The sequence below is a fragment of the Cornus florida genome, unplaced genomic scaffold, assembly GCF_030987335.1.
Source record: "Cornus florida cultivar Cherokee Brave unplaced genomic scaffold, ASM3098733v1 CherokeeBrave_3.0.0_Hap2_Chr04, whole genome shotgun sequence".
In the NCBI taxonomy this organism is placed as follows: Eukaryota; Viridiplantae; Streptophyta; class Magnoliopsida; order Cornales; family Cornaceae; genus Cornus; species Cornus florida.
Window position 1 is genome coordinate 13,557,628 of NW_026775574.1, and position 16,493 is coordinate 13,574,120.

At 34.7% G+C, this 16,493-nt stretch overlaps 1 protein-coding gene and 1 non-coding gene across 3 annotated transcripts; one reads left to right on the forward strand and one right to left on the reverse strand.

Annotated features, from left to right (window-relative positions):
- Nucleotides 1-782: 782 nt before the first annotated feature.
- On the reverse strand, nt 783-16,345 carry LOC132302766 (uncharacterized). Of its 2 annotated transcripts, XM_059799703.1 has the most exons (14): nt 16,187-16,345; nt 14,774-15,125; nt 13,417-13,610; nt 13,183-13,318; nt 11,574-11,798; nt 11,227-11,324; nt 8,576-8,690; nt 7,647-7,752; nt 6,991-7,084; nt 6,444-6,640; nt 5,988-6,087; nt 5,758-5,874; nt 2,325-2,381; nt 783-1,225 (listed from the first exon to the last, which is right to left on the reverse strand). In XM_059799703.1, the coding sequence occupies exons 1-14, from the start codon at nt 16,277-16,279 to the stop codon at nt 1,118-1,120; spliced, it is 1,992 nt and encodes a 663-aa protein (XP_059655686.1). In that variant the 5' UTR covers nt 16,280-16,345; the 3' UTR covers nt 783-1,117. The 2 variants fall into 2 exon arrangements, with proteins under 2 accessions (XP_059655686.1, XP_059655687.1); XM_059799704.1 differs by lacking the exon at nt 11,574-11,798.
- A 76-nt stretch (nt 16,346-16,421) lies between these two features.
- Nucleotides 16,422-16,493, forward strand: TRNAT-CGU (transfer RNA threonine (anticodon CGU)). The gene has a single exon. It is a non-coding gene; the product is annotated as a tRNA-Thr (tRNA).

Here is a 16,493-nt window from a genome sequence, read left to right on the forward strand (position 1 = left end):
GAAGAAGAGAAATGTTGTGAAAAAGAGATGGAGGAAAAAAATAGTAAAGTGAAAGTGAAAATCTGCCTATAAATATGCATGAATTGTGATGAGTTTAATACAACGAAAAGAAAAGAAATAATCAAAAGCTCATTTTCTCTTCATTCCTTCTCATCTCATGTGTTTTATATTTCTTACTCTATTTGTTCTATATTTATAAAATTATGAAAATTATAGTTTTTTAGCCTAAAGTAGCTTTCAGTAAAAATGGAGGTTTTGAAATGACGAGTGTTCTTTACAAAAATTATGGACTTAGCGTCAAAAATAATAATTTTTACAAAAATATCTGGCAGCATCTTTCAAATAGAAAACTAAAATCATTTCTCCAATTTAAAAATAAAAAGAATAAACTAACAAAGTTAGTATTTTCTCACCTTTCAAAATAAAAGTTCCGACCGTTTAAATTTTTTACTTTTCATACAAACAAAGCGGGTGTGCAATGCTCAAATAATAATAATAATAATAAAAAGAATAAAATAAATAAATTGCCTAGCACCACTCTCTAAGTTCAAGTACAAAAGTTCGTAATACATCGTGGAGAAGCACATAAGCAACAGTGCTCAACTCATTAAAAGTTTCCAGCACACTCTGGAGAAGCATATAAGCAAGTAGCAACAGCTATTAACCATATAAGATTGAAAATTTTTCTACAATTTTAAAAGAATGTTATTGTACAAAAGTATAAATGTATACACTTCAGCTGTATTTATTAACCCAATCGGGCTGATAATGGGTGAACAAAATAAAAAAAAATAAAAAATAAAAAAAAGGTCAAATTTAACATGTCAACTGTTACTCTAGCTTGAACCTTTTTCCGGCCTCAGTTCATAAAACCGCGCCTTCCACAAAGATGCAAAAAACACGTCCACCAAAATGGCGTGGGCTGAATCGTCATCACCATCCATTTCCAGATCGTGGCTCGATTCTCAATGGAATAGATGAGTGGCACCTTGCTGAAGAAGACCCTGAGTCAATCCTTAATTGATGCGTGATGTACCAGCCATTCCGAAACAACAGCTCCAGTAACGCAGGAAACATGCAACTTATGCATAGGGCACATCTCAACATGGTCTCAAGTTTAGCTTGGTGGCCTGTAAATCACTGCACTTCCTGCAGATGCTTGGTTTGCTGCACGATTACTTCCAAAATTCTTCCGATTTGATTCCCTTGCAATTCTTGAACCAAACTAGAACAGAATAACGAAAAGGACAAGTCATTTACTAACCAAAAGCAATTTCCACAGAAGACCACAGCAAGATAATCATAGAGCTGATTTGTCAAATTTATCGATCATGGTGATATTGCAGAGTTAATAGACGTCAGTAACTCTACTGTTGTCTTCTTCATCAGGCCTAGAGATCCTAAATTATTATACTTAAGCTCAGGTCCATATATCTTCAAAATGAATCCAACGTCACTGCTTTGAGAATAGTGAATTGCTCCTACTATAACTCTTATTGAGCTTTAAAAAAATTAAAAGAAGAAAGAAAATGCACGAGCACACTTGAGAAAACTGGAATATAGTGTACGACAAATTAAACGGATAGATAATTTAAATCCCCACAAACATCGTGCAACAAAAAGAGGAAGGATGTTTACCACAGGAAGTAAAACCATTACAAGAGATATGTGAACAGAAATAAAGAGGAAGGGAGAGAACAGTTGGGGAACAATCCATGCTAAAAACGACTGATATGGTGATTTCAATAGTTTTGTGGTTTGAGCACCTGCACATGATTGACTAAAACAGGAATGTAAAAATTGGTAAAATATGACAACACAACTTCAAGTCTTTTACAGCACCAGGGCTGTGGTCTAGTGGTATCATGTCTCCTTTAAAGTGAAAGGTAGAGGGTTCGAGTCTCTCTAAGAACATTGTGTGAGTTTAAAAATAAAAAATAAAAAAATAAATCCTTCAAGTCTTTCAAATATTTCACAGGAAATTACTTGACGGCAAATAACTTCAAGTATAATCAGTATCCCTACTCTATTCTGCACATGAGATTTATATGGAAAACAATACAGAGGTAAATAATACTGATAAAACAACTAAAACAATAATAATAATTCAATATAAAATTAGTGAAATTTTGGTAAAGTGGGATAAGCCTTCATTGTGATCTAAAGAAAAGGAAGATCAAAACAAAGTAGGAAAATTTATAATCACCGGTTATACAGGAATTGGGATGTGGCCTGTGTGATCACTAAAATAATCTGTAATAGTTTCTTTTCCTAGGCAAGATGTGTAGCTACAATAATTGAAATAAAAAAGAAATTATGCACACCTGGATTGCTCTTTTAGGCAGAATGGCTGCTTCAATTATTCCAAGCAATTTGGCAACCTTCAGCAAACATGATAGACATAGTTACGTTTATTCAGGTCAACCACATTAAACAGGACTCTACACATAGTTAAGCACACATGTCAAGCATACTCAACCACTTCCAAAATATTCACCTTCAATAACAGCAGAAGATTGCATTGTGCATGTTGCTGTGATACTTATTTCCTCGAACTTTATAATTTATAATCTAGTAATGCATTAAACATTCCATGTCAAATATGTGTACGTGTGTGAATGTAGGGCATCTTTCCATTTCAACAACTACCATACTGGTCATTTTGTTGATGTGATAACTATGTACATATATCAAGCATATTTGAAAACTTGGAAAGTCTCCACCTTCAACAGCCAGCAGAAGAGCGAATTATGCATGTTGCTGGGTTACCAAGACACATATTTCCTCATACTTCATAATTTATAGGGTGAATTACTCTGACACCCCCTGAGGTTTTCCTTTATTACCTATAGATTATACTTGTGAAAAAAGTGTTCTCAACCTCCCTTGAGGTTTGGTTGACCTTACCCTCACCTCCCATGTCCTTAGTTGACCGTTAGTTGACTTTTAATTCAGTTAAAGAATAAAATGAAATGCCAATAATACCCTTATGTGCAGCAAAATGACAAAACTAACCTTATTCACAAAATGAAAAGACTAATAACATCATATATATTTTGGACACAAATACCCTACCACTTTTTTCACACAAATTGCTAGATATACACGTAGATTATATACAGTCAAGCCACCACCACCACCACCACCACCGGCCCCTACCGCCGCAACCTTAGCAAATCTAAGTAAATCTACCACTGAAAAAACTTGAAGCTTTGTTTGTGTATGTAGATAACCTATTTCAAAGACTGTTGCTTCAGCACTTATACTATCATCTCTGACTAATTGGGTAAACAATATCTAAAACCAGAGCACTCGCATAGATAGATGCAAATAAATCAGTACATGAAAATGTGTGTGTATATATATGAGATTTGCATAAGCAATTAATGGGTAAACACATAATTTTTAATTTTTTTTCATAAATTAAAATGAAATCTCGATTCCAATTTTTCATCTAATAGAAAAGAGAATTTGAGCTAATTTTGCATCGAAATTACTTAAAGTACAAATTCAGAAAATAGAAGGAAGAGAAATCTAAAGCAAAAAAATAGCAACTCTATTGAAGATTTAATGGAGGAATCAGTGTAGGAAAATCTTTTAATAATTGATGTTGTTTCCTATTATTGAAGATTTGGTGTTACTAGATGAATCAGTGGAGAAAAATCCTCCTTATTTCCTATTTTCTAATTCTTTCCATTCTCGTAATTTCTTCTCCTATATAAAGGAGCCTCCACCATTGTATTGTATATGAATTGAGAGAGTATTATAAAAGTGACGTAGCCCTTTGGGCTCTTTGTGCTATAGATGTAGGCCCTAGTGGCTGAACCACGTAATATCTGTGTGTTTCACTTGTTTTATTTATCTCTTCGCTCCCATTTTATGCTTTGCAACATGGTATCAGAGCCTAATTTCTCTTCCTAGGTTCGGACCCCTATTTTGGGGTATTCCCTTAGCATCTGAAATGTTGCTAAGGGTTTCTTGGTGCTATTTGAGACTTGCTTGGACTGCCGGTGTGTTCGGTAGTACTATTTTTCGCCTTTGCCGTGTCTCCGGCAGTTTGTATTGATTTGTTTGGGCTGCCGGTTTGTTAGGTAGCATTGTCTTTGCCTTTGCCATGTCTTCGGCAATTTTCATTCGACTTGGTTGGGTTGCCGGTGTGTTCAGTAGCATTATCTTCGCCTTTGTCGTGTCTCTGATAATTTTTGTTTGACTTGTTTGTGCTGCCGGTGTGTTCGGTAGCATTGTTCTTTGCCTTCCCTCATCTCTCTTCATCATTCATACGTGTTGTTACTCGTCATCTCAATGGCAAGTTGGGCATTCATGCTCCAACTTAAGGGGGACAATTGAATATTTAATGGAGGAATCAGTGTAGGAAAATCTTTCAGTAATTGATGTTGTTTCCTATTATTGAAGATTTGGTGTTACCAGATGAATCAATAGAGAAAAATCCTCCTTGTTTCCTATTTTCTAGTTCTTTCCATTCTCATAATTTCTTCTCCTATATAAAGGAGCCTCCACCATTGTATTGTATATGAATTGAGAGAGTGTGATAAAAGTGATGTAGCCCTTTGGGCTATTAGTGTCGTGAATGTAGGCCTTAGTGGTTGAACCACGTAATATCTACGTGTTCTACTTGTTTATTTATCTCTTCGCTTCCGTTTTATGCTTTGCAACAAACTCGAAGAAATCTGGTCGTAGAATTAAAAAAAAAAATTACCCAAAAAAAAGACTCGATGCAATCTCAACATGTACTTCTTGGACCCAATTATCGTCAAAACTCAACATGTGTAATCTAAGCATATATATGCACATAATTCATGTACATTTCGAAATCAACAGTGCCGGTCATCAACATCGCCAATTTGAAACCCCAAATGACCCAATTGATTGCTTCCCCGTCGTGTGCTTCTTGGACACCATCTAATTTTTGGCAAAACAATAACCTTTGACACGAGAATTGAGATCTAGATTCATTGGTAGGTCGAACAAGGATAGAGATTTGAGAGTAAGAGCAAATATATATATATAGGAAGTAGAGGTATAAGGTTTCAAAAGAGAAAGGCGATGGAGCTTTGATTAGAAAGTAAGAGAAATTAGTGAAAAAGTTACAAATGATGATGGAGAGAGAGAGAATCAATTGGGTGGTAACGCGATTGGAGCAGATGGTGGTGTTGCCAGCAGGAGGAGATGGTATATTAACGGTGAGGGGCTGGCTATGGCATGCGGTAGTGGCATTGAGAGGAAGAGAGGAGAGAGAGAGAACTGACAAGTGATGGAGGGAGGGAAGAGATAGGGTTTGGAGGGGTGAATTGGTAATTTAATATTCCATTGCTTGCATATGTATGACACATAATTTAGTTTAAGAAACTGAAGGGGTATAATAGTAAAATCATGTGAGCCGTTAAGAAAACAAACAGCAGTAACTCTCACAAGGGGGTGTGAGGGTTATTTTTTGAAAAGTTTAATACATGGGTAATAAATAGACCTCAGGGCGGTGTCAGAGTAATTCATCCTAATTTATAATGCAGTATTCCATTGCCAATACTAGACAAAATATTTTGATTTGACCATCAAGGGAATCTTATAGATTAGAATGCATTAATAATCAAGGAAGCATGTGTTTTAATATGTTGTATACGTCGGCATATGTGTTCTATACACTTCTACAAACACATGCAACTTTGGCCCTACGTATGTCATAGCAAAACACCAATATGTGACATTTGTAGAAGTAAAAAACAGAAGAATTCTACTCACCTCTCTTAGAATTTTCTTATCGCCTATTCCACTCGGCTGATCGAGGTCCGCAATCTCCCACAAAGGGATGTCTAGCAGTACCCTTATGACATCCTCATCCAAGAAAGGAAATCTAGCCTATTGGAAACAAAGAATGATATAACTATTATGCCATGAGTTGTTTTTTTAAAAATAAAAAATAAAATCCCACATGAATTGAGAAATAAAATTTATGGAGTTGCCAAGAATACCTCCTTGCCATTGTCAGCAATGCACCTATCATCTCTCCCTAGGTTTCTCTTCCAAATCCTTTGCATGTCTAATTTCATTTCCTCATGCAGCACAAGCCAACTGATGATAGTTTGTTGAACCAGAACAAAACAAAAAATGTATTAAACAACTATTTACCATAAAACTGTTCAAAATGGGGCTGAACATATAACAAGGAACAGAAAAATATGAAATGTGCAAACACAGGATAACCTTAGTAGTATGGAATCCCCATATGCATAATTATATTAAAATTAAAAAATGTATTAAATGACAATTTACCATCAAACTGTTCAAAATGGGGCTGGAATAACAAGGAACAGAAAAATATGAAATTTGAAAACACAGGATAACCTTAGTACTATGGAAGCCCCATATGCATAATTATATTAAAATTGCAGACACCATTATTTAATCAATACAAATAATCAGCATACCTTCCATGTCTATATTTTGTCTTATGCCTACCATAACCAGCACATTGTTCATCTGCACCAGAACCAACTAGGAGGATCTTGGACTCAGACTTGTACTGAACACGCTGGCATTCCTCATAACCGTCACTCCCAATCCCTTCATACACCCAACCATCACCACCAGCTGCCAACCATAATGCTATACCAATATTGAGATCCTGAAACATTAAGATAAACTTCAAGCTAGCATATGCACTAACTGAGAAATGCCAGTACATAGCATTCCCGACAAAAATTTTCTATCTTGAAAGAAGTGCAGTGTGGTAATAGGAAATATATTTATAGCTTATAAAATGCCTTTTGATATGTGAAGGAGAAACCAGAATAAAAGCAAGACAAGAAAATGAAATCATAAAAACATGTATAAAGCAACAGGGCATGTATTAATATTCCTTGTGTACATAAATCAACACAGTAGTTACTTCCAAGCACTCCCATGCATGCTGGAAGTACAGTCCATCAGAAATAAATAAGTAATAACACTTCAATATATATGAAGGATTCATACCATGTAGGTCTTCGCAGGGTTTATAAGTGACATGACATGCTTGGTCTCCAAGGGCAACTTTGATAACTCGGCATCAATCTCGACAAGTTTCCACCTTCATTCTCAATGCCATTTAAATTGAATGTAAGGAAAACCACAAAACCAAACAACTCAAAATAAAAGGAAAAAAAAAAAAATCATGTATACCAAAAAAAAATGATTCAAATAATCCATGGATTTACTCAGGAAACAAATAATCCACCATCAGATCACTAAGGCCGATTTTCATCCCTGCTCAACCGGTGGGTCTTGCAGTCAAGCTCCCTTCTGCCTTTGCACTCAAGGACCAATCTCCTTCGGCCCGAAAAATGGACAAATTCCTTTTCTTAGGAACGCATACAAGATTCATCACTACAAAAAGGATAATGGTAACCCCAACATATTTGAATCACTTGTTTCTACACTATTTCGTCATCTACATGCATTTCCTAAACTATTTGGTACCAGTGTCCAATTCTGCTTTTGAAATGGCTGTGTTAAGACTGTTGATTGCTTAGGTCATGTTAGTTTCCCCTTACATTTGCATTCATCTATTGCTGGTTTGAGAATTCATTTTATGTTTTAAATCTAGACTAAAGCTTCAATGAATCATCAGTAAAAAAAATTATCAGCAATACCTTCTCAATGGTGCTATTCTTTTAAGTTCCTTTACACCGGCCCTGGCGGAGATTCTATCAGGAGCAGACTGACCGTCAAAGCTCACATTAAGCAGATCAATTTCATCTGTCATTAGAAATTTGATAAGCCAATAAGCTCCGGAAAAAAAAAATTCACATCAGTATATTTTGAAATCAAATGATAAAAGCACAACTTTGAAATTATCTTTGATTTCAACTGCACAGGGAGATTTTTTAATTTCCCATGGTTCAATTTGTGCAACCTTATATTTCTAAAGAATGCAGTTTTCACTAATTATATGTTTCATTGTTTGACCACCCATCCGTCCCAAAATCACCATTTATCGATAAGCAGGAAACAATATATAATATCTTGAATGTACTTATCAAAACATATATATAATAGCTTGAATGGTCCCAATTACTTCAATAAGAAGTCATCCAACCCATTGCAAGTTGTATTGAGTAAAAAAAAAAAAATGCCAAGCAAGAAGCACAGAAGTGGTAAACATAACAAAGACAACAGCCAGTGACAACATGCTACAAGATTTAACACTAGGAATAAGGGAATATGAACCTGTAAGCCCTTCCAATAACCTAGAAAATGGCTTAAGACCAAAAGCCATAGTCGTTTACAGAAGAGGGCAACTAGTTGAACAAGAGAAAATGACATCTTTTTGACTTATTACTACATTAGCTCAAAGAAATGCCTTAGGATATCATAGGACTTTATTTTTCAAGATGGACAGAAAAATGAGACAAGTTTAATAATAATCATTGGTAGAAAGAAGACAATCAAAAAGGTTGAACAGCAAAACCACATAATGATATGGAAAATATAACACCTGGGCTTACAGAAATGCTTTAGGAGGTATAGAACTTAAATTTCTTGAAGGAAAAAAAAAAGGAGCTTACATAGCAAGACTTACATATGGGATCTAGGCACTCATTCAATAAAGCTGCAAGTATCATAGAATCCAATCCACCAGAAAAAAGCACTGCTACTGGAACACGTCCATCTTGTCTATTATCAGATGTAACTGCCTATGCTTTCCATCCAAAGAAAATTATCAATCTATATACAAAAAATGAAACTGAAACTTTTATAATCTACAAGTTAAAAAAATGCAGCTCATAAAAGTTAAACATGTGAGAAAACATTCCCTAAATTTCTACCCATGGTGAAAGTTTCCTATCAAAACAACATGAAATTCCTCGAGGAAAAGCAGAAGGCACCAAATTGAAAGATGTATCAAACAGCTTCCTTTTGAATGGTTACAGACATGAGCATATTCTAGTGAGAAACTGAGAAAATAGAAAAGTCATTATAAACTAGTTCACAAGTTTATAATGACTTGTGAGAATTCATCAACTAGTTCACTAGTTCTCAAAGCTAAAAGTACATTGAAGCCAAACGGTGAACTGCAAATCATCCTTTCTCTAACCACCACGGGTAGCTGAGTTGGCATAGAGCCTCCAAGAGTGGGAATACCCTCTGTGGCTCTATTACCGAAAAAAGAAAATCTCATCCTTCCTTATATAAGAAATGAATTTTATCAAACAGAAAGACAAATAAAAGGGACAGAGATACAAAAGAACTTCCAAAGAAAAAAATAAAAGCTAGAAACAAATAACCCACAAACTAGCCACAGAAACAACAGAAGAAATAGAGGTTCTCATGAAAATGATCAAAAGACTAAAGTTTAAATAGTAACCAAAAAGGTAAAAAGTATGAAAAACAAAATGTGCAAGCTAGACACCCAAACAACATATCCAAGACAAGTAGAGAAGTAATTCCACTCTAAAGAAATCACAAGATGCCTTTGTTTAAGTAAGAAATGAACATTTAAGTTTTTTGAAATCAAAATTTAAACAATCATAATCCCACTCCCCCATAAGAAAAGAGAATTAAAGATATAAATTCTCCTAACACAAAGGCAAATATTTCTGCCAGCCCAAAAAACTGCTAACAAAAAATAAATTGTATCATTAATTTGCAATCTTGGTTTTCAAGGACACCGTAAATGTGCTGTTATCGACTAAGCAGAAAAACCAACAATAAAGGCAACTGATACAATATAAGAAGAATTCCCAAAAAGAACATCCAAATTAAAACTCAGTGGGAAATAAACCGTTGAAGGAAGGAAGGGGACCAAGTGAGGCATGAGAACGAGCTAACGACCAATAATACCTTCAAAGGTCATCACTGTTGGAATTAAAATAACCCATTTCATTTTGATTAGGATTTAAAATAGATCTCTAGTGATCTTCATAAAGTGGTTATATAGGTTCAAAAGAAGGGCAGAACAGCATGTGCAGTAATCTTTACTGGGAAGAAGTAATACAGAAGAGAAGGGTTTTTCTATAATGAACTTATAATATATGGAACTCATTAGTATACAAAAATAAAATAAAATAAAAATAAAAATTAATAACAATGTCTCTGATTCTATCTAAGAGTAATTTTAGTTTTCAACAAACCACTTATATAGCAAAGGCGCAGAACACACGGCATAATTCACCACCAATATTGACATGAGGTAAAGGTGGCACAAATTTTCGCTATATTACATGGACTCGGAAAAGTGTGTCAGATGCGGGTATGTATCCACGCATCAGACGTGTCAAATCGTCAAATAAAAGGACACAGCGACATTGCTAAATATTATTATTATTATTATTATTATTATTATTATTACTTTATCTTCTATATGATGTATTTTTGTAATATAGTATTCGATATAGGCATTCCACTTGTTTTGAAGCAATAACATACCAAAATTGAATTACTGGATATGTTCCTTAGGTGCATGTCCAACCAAAAGCACTGTCCCATACCCATGTCCAAGTATTGAGTGTCGGATACCTCACCTACTTTTGAAGAGTCCATGAAACATAGGAATTTGGAATATGAAATGTAGGACAGTAAACAAGGGAGAAGGAGATCAAATTACTCATTATCTTACTCGTACAAAGAGAATGATAACCATTTTTTTTCCTAGTTGAATGATAACCAATTCACTCTGTGAGATTAATGGTCCACCATGAGGATTTCTTCCCATGCCACAGGTAACACCCAAACAAAGTAGAAAAAAATAAAGAGAAAGGAGGAAGAAAGAAAATTGCTGTTTTGACCAAGAAAATTTTGGAGCACAGTATTTAGAAACACAAGTAAACACATAATTCACATCATTTTCACTTGCTACATTTTGGGAACAGAACTGTTTTTACAATCACCTTGTTATGCAGTATGACAGTTTTCTTGTTGGACCGCAAAGTTGTATAAGCTCAATGAAATAATTTTTTTTAATATTGGTTAAAATTTAATCCCTATTCAAAGTTCAAATTAAATCATAAAATTTGATAACTATTTGAAAAGAAAAAAGGAAAAGTTACATTGGAAAGATTATTTATTGAAGTTCCAAAAAGAAAAGAAAACAAAATTTTAGAAGTCAAAAAATTTTCTTATAACTGTGTAAAGTAACTTTCATCATAAAGCTTCACATAAGCTTCCACTATTTTCACCAAAATAAAACAATCAAACAAATCACTAAGAATTTCAAGTTTTAAAATTTCAAACCTCAAAAATCGTATTTAGAGTGGTTCGTCTGATCACAGATTCTCTCAAAGCAATCAGCACTCTCTGTGATGGTAATAAGATTGATCCTTGCATAGGCCCTGCAACAATCGGATAAAACTTGAAGTAGGAAAACCTTTCATATCATAATGATATCTAAATCTAAAATTAGAGATTGGACAGCATACACACACACACACACACATATATATATGTGTGACCAGATAATATTATTTAAAAAAAAAAAAACTAGATTTTAGCATATGGTTTTATCTGCACGACTTCATTATGTTGACCTAATTCAGGAAGCATTTTAGTCTAATGAACTGAATGCATGTCATGTTGCCCACCAGAAATCTTAATTCTGGAAATGCGTAACTCCTCAGGATTTGGTTCAATGGAAGTTCTCTCCCACTTAATCAGTTCCCTTAACATGGGATCAGTCCATTGGTGCTTTTTAACTTCACCAGCCAGATATCCATCCATTCCTGAAGCACCCATGGATATGCTGTACACCCCACAAGAAAGCTCTTCCCAGAAATTCAGTTCACTCGATCCGCCTTCGTCTCCAAAATCTGCAACAATACTAAAGTATATCTTTGGAATTGCAAATAGAAAGATTATCAATTGCAGCTATAGAGTCGGGGACTGGGTGTCGAGAAAGGTCAAAAAAGCTAACTGAGAGTGACAATTGGAAAGGCCAAATCAGTAACTAAAGATGCTTGGACTAAAAAAAGCATAAGTTCTGCATTCATACAAAAGGGAATAAGTACTGCAAGAAGTGGAAAATATCAAGAAGATAACATTGCACCAATGAAACTATTTAATGAAGTAATTTCTTAGACAAGTGCAACAGATATAATATAACAAAATAATGTAAAAAAATAGATGTTGGAAGGAAGAAATGGTATAAATATAAAGTAATGATAGACATGATATTGTCAGCATCAGCAACAATAACAGACCACTTGTTATCTAAGGATGAAATTTATGGCTCACATTCGGAGAACTATAAAGACGAAGAAAATAAATAAATAAATAAATAAAATAAGAAAGGAACCATTCTACTAAAAAAAAATCAACTATGTAAAAGGAAAGGCATAAGGTATCTGTTTGGTTTGTTTTACCAAGACAAATGATTCCATCCGTGAGTTAACTGGATTGTCAACGGCATAGAAGTACTAGGTCAATTTTGGCTCTTTTGATCCTTAGGCCAATGTGGTGAAGCATTTCAATTTGCCAAATAACAATTGAGCAATTCAATTAGTAACTTCTTTTTCTGTGTTGTAAACTGTGACAGACACAATGAACTATTGGTCATTGTGAAGAAAATCAGCCAAGCTATAGGCTTAAGCAAAACCTTCCTCAGATGAGGGGCATAGGCAGATGCCTGTATGAGCTACACACATTGAAGTTGCAGCCAACAAGGATTATGAGCCTTGTGAGCTTCCTGGCAAGTTGTAGACAATAAAGATTATGAGCCTTGCGAGCTTCCTGGCAAATTATAACGTCACTTAACTCGTGCAGCTTTTCTGTCCATTGGATAGCCACTCTCGGCATTCAGATGGACTAGGACCATCCAACTTGCAGCGAAATTTTATAAATTACTTGAATGCATGCAAAAGATGTGTATGCCATTGTGCACATTTCAGTAAAGTTCACAATGAGAAGGTTAGGAAAGCATGGGCATTATTTGAAAAGGTCAAGAACCATTAGGGTAAAGTGAAAATTGAACAATGTTCAGGCCTGCATTGAAAAGAACACTGTTTTTATCCAAGAACATGCACGTTGCCCATGGATATGATTAATCATTTTCATTATAAACAATGATAACTGCCTCCGCTCATTAAATCAGAAATCTTATCTGCCAATCATTCAATATATTTATATATATATATATATATTTGCTTGGAAGAAAAAGAAAAAGCAAGGCTCAAGTGAGCAGTATTTAGTATATACCAGAACTCGTATCCCTGGAAGAGGGGGAGGATACAGAAGATAGTAGAAGCCGAGAATCCTCCGAAGTTGGCCAGTGAACAAGGAGGCTCCGCCTTCCAAGCGCGTCTCGACCAAACCACACAGTTCTTGAACTACCCTGTAAATTATAGTCCAGGAAAAACCTCACAAAGCTGAAATAATGTATTTTGCATCATTTGATGGTGTCATGAATAGAAACTTACCACTCAACTTTACCTGCCAATAAATTAAAGCCCATGGGCCCTTAATCATCGAAAGAAGCTCTGGGACAGAGTTTTGCCCCTTTCCACTGCTTTTACATGTTCTTGTATGTTGATGAGAATTACATAAGCAGCACTGCGCCAGAGATTGCATAAGAATTTCAGTGTCGTTGCTATCACTGCTCACATGAATTCCTCCAAATATTTCACCTTTAAAGTACAATGAAGATTTGATAAATAGAGTTGATTACATTCACGAAGCAAAGCAAGACAGAAGCAAGAAATAATATTATGATAAAAAGGTTAAACTAGAGAAAAAAAAAAAAAATCAAAGCAAGTGACTGTTTCCAACAATAACTTCAAAAATAAATATGACATGATAATGGAGATTCAAATCCTTTTCTATGTTTATCAAATTATACTTCAGATCCTTCAATAAGACAAAGCTACATATATAACTCCATATTGATACCATGGCAAGGCGCCAACTTTGGGACATTACAATAAATGGCTGTTGTGAAAATCTCAAGAGATCTTGCAAGCCACAAATTTCACCATGTACAGATTAGGAACTAAGAATCACTTTCACTTAAGAAAATATAAAATGAGAGAGAGAGAGAGAGAGAGAGAGAGAGAGAGACCACTGAAGTAAGAATCACGGAAGATGAAGTATGTATATAACTGTCTAGCTCATGGTCCTTAAAATAGTCAAATGCTTTCAATTAATTTTTGGGTGAAATGTTGAATTTCTATAGTAGTATAATTGCTATAATTTCAGTACTCAACTCAACAAAGCCCTTTCCCAAGTTGGGATTGGCTACATGAATCCTATTTTTCCATTCTACTCTGTGGACCATGTCACTTTTCCAAAATAGCACACTTAGTGATTTGAATAATCAGCAATTGATTACAAAAATACATAAACCACATTTATATTAATGTAGCATTCATCATTAGTAGAAGTGCACTACAATGGGGAAGACAAATAAGAAGACCATTTTTTTCCCCTAAGCAAGAAGACCATATTTTGATAGATATATAAACCATAAAATAGCAATGTGTATAATAAAGTAGAAGAATACACTAATAAGGATAAATACATGGTTCCACAGTCAAGTCTAATTTCCAAATTTGGTATGCCTTGTGGTGTGAATAAAATCATTAATATGTTCAGAGTCAAGTAAAAGTGCATAGTTTAAAAAAGCAACTGCAGTAGTCCACAGCCAACATGATCTCCAATTTGACAAACAAGAAAATAAAAATTCAAAGAAACTGCATGAAAGGCATACAACCATATATTGTACTACATACGCGGCATAATATAACTATTATAGAGTCAGAAAAGTTTTTAAAAAAATAAAATTAAAAAGTACCATTATAAACAAGGATGTTCCCATGTGTATCCGCCAATGGCTGAGTAATAGGACTAATACCCCTAAGTTGTAATGTGGCTCCAATAAAGTGCAGTTCTGAAACAGATTTAGATATATAATAATCGTTGACTATCTCACTAGGTACTCCATTTGCAGAAGAGATGCAATCAAATGTCTCGGTATAATGATGTAATCCCCTCTGTGTATCCCCTTCTCCCTCAATGAGACATAGAATATCTCGTTCCAATGCAGAAGATGAAAGCTTTGAACAAAGAAAAACCTTCTGCCTCCCCAAGCTGTCAGGACCCCTTCTCCATAGAGCTGCTTCTATATCATCCACACATAACAATAGCTGGAATACAGAAAGACATTAAACACTTGATATAAGTAACTAACAAAGACCAAGAAGTGATCCAAATGCACCAAAGCCACATAAACCCCACTAAACTTTAAGGCATCCCACTTTCACGAAACTATTGCTAAATTAAAAGAGTAGTTAGATTGTCAAAACTCTTCTAAGAGAAAAAACAAAAGAGAAGAAAAATCTCATCTTTTCTTAACATATCATATCCTCATTTATTTGTTAGCATGCTAACTTAACTTCAATAGGAGATTGTGTTAAAAGTTTTGTGATTTCATACAAGAAATTAGGATATTGGAAGTTTCACTAGTGCTATGCATTCCTAGCTTCTACACCCAAGTCCCAATGATGATACACTGATTAACTTTTTACATCTAAAAGAAACAATACAGAACATTTACTTATCCAATCTCCAGACCCAATGTCTATGTTCTCAAAACTCTCTGTTTTTTTTTTTTTCTTTTTTCTTTTTTAAACAGTTGATTGAAAAATAATTCGAAATTTTCAATCATAAAATTTTGTATTACTAATCCCACTAAAAATTTGAATTTTTAACCATTCTTCGAACATATAAGACTAACACTTGGTCAAGCTGTTCTTCGTATTTATAGACAGGCTAGAGAATGCACTTTCTCATCTAAATGCAGTGTAATTAAGCCCCACCTAAGGCAACCTCTAATGATAGTTTAGACAAAATCCCAATGATAGGTTCAGAAATTATAATTTAATCTACACTCAAATTTTATTTTTTATTTTATTTTCTACTTGAACATCAAAAAAAAAAGCTTAAAGTGTCAAACAATTAGTTTTTTTTTTTTTTTTCTTTTTTCTTTGGGTAATCTTGATAGCAACAATTCAGGAAAAAAAAAAAATTCTTGATAGCAACATACTGTGGAAAGCTTCATGTTAGTGTGCTAGATTACGTGCAAAGAGCTCAGCTTAAAGGAAAGCCACTGATGTGTGTGTGTATAGAAATATACATACACACGCATATATATGTCTGTGCAGTTACATGTATATATGTATATTCCACTAGATTCTGACAAGCTTACTTGTTCAGATTGAGGAGTTGGAGGAGTGAAGTCAGGAACCACAGATGATAAATCGATACGAATGCCGGAGACGATCAAAGCGATTCCGCACATCTTTCCTCTCCCTCTCTCTCTCTCTCTAAAACCTCTGCGAAAGGGTTTCCTCGGAGGGTTCTGTCATTTCGGTAATTGGAATGGTACTTGATTAGCGACGAAACAGTATAGGTAGTATAAGAAATCACTTACGTCAAACAACGCCTCCGTAGCATAGTGGTAGTGCGTTCGCTTCGTAAGCGAAAGGTCGCGAGTTCGATCCTCGCCGGGGGCT

What these genes read in the sequence shown, in the direction of transcription:
- LOC132302766 (XM_059799703.1), bottom strand. Translation starts at nt 16,279, where the DNA reads ATGTGCGGAATCGCTTTGATCGTCTCCGGCATTCGTATCGATTTATCA. An exon ending in GAACATCCTTGTTTATAATG is followed by an intron (nt 13,611 to 14,773) that starts GTACTTTTTAAT and finishes TGTACTTTAAAG; the next exon opens with GTGAAATATTTGGAGGAATT. An exon ending in TTGCTGACAATGGCAAGGAG is followed by an intron (nt 5,875 to 5,987) that starts GTATTCTTGGCA and finishes TGTTTCCAATAG; the next exon opens with GCTAGATTTCCTTTCTTGGA.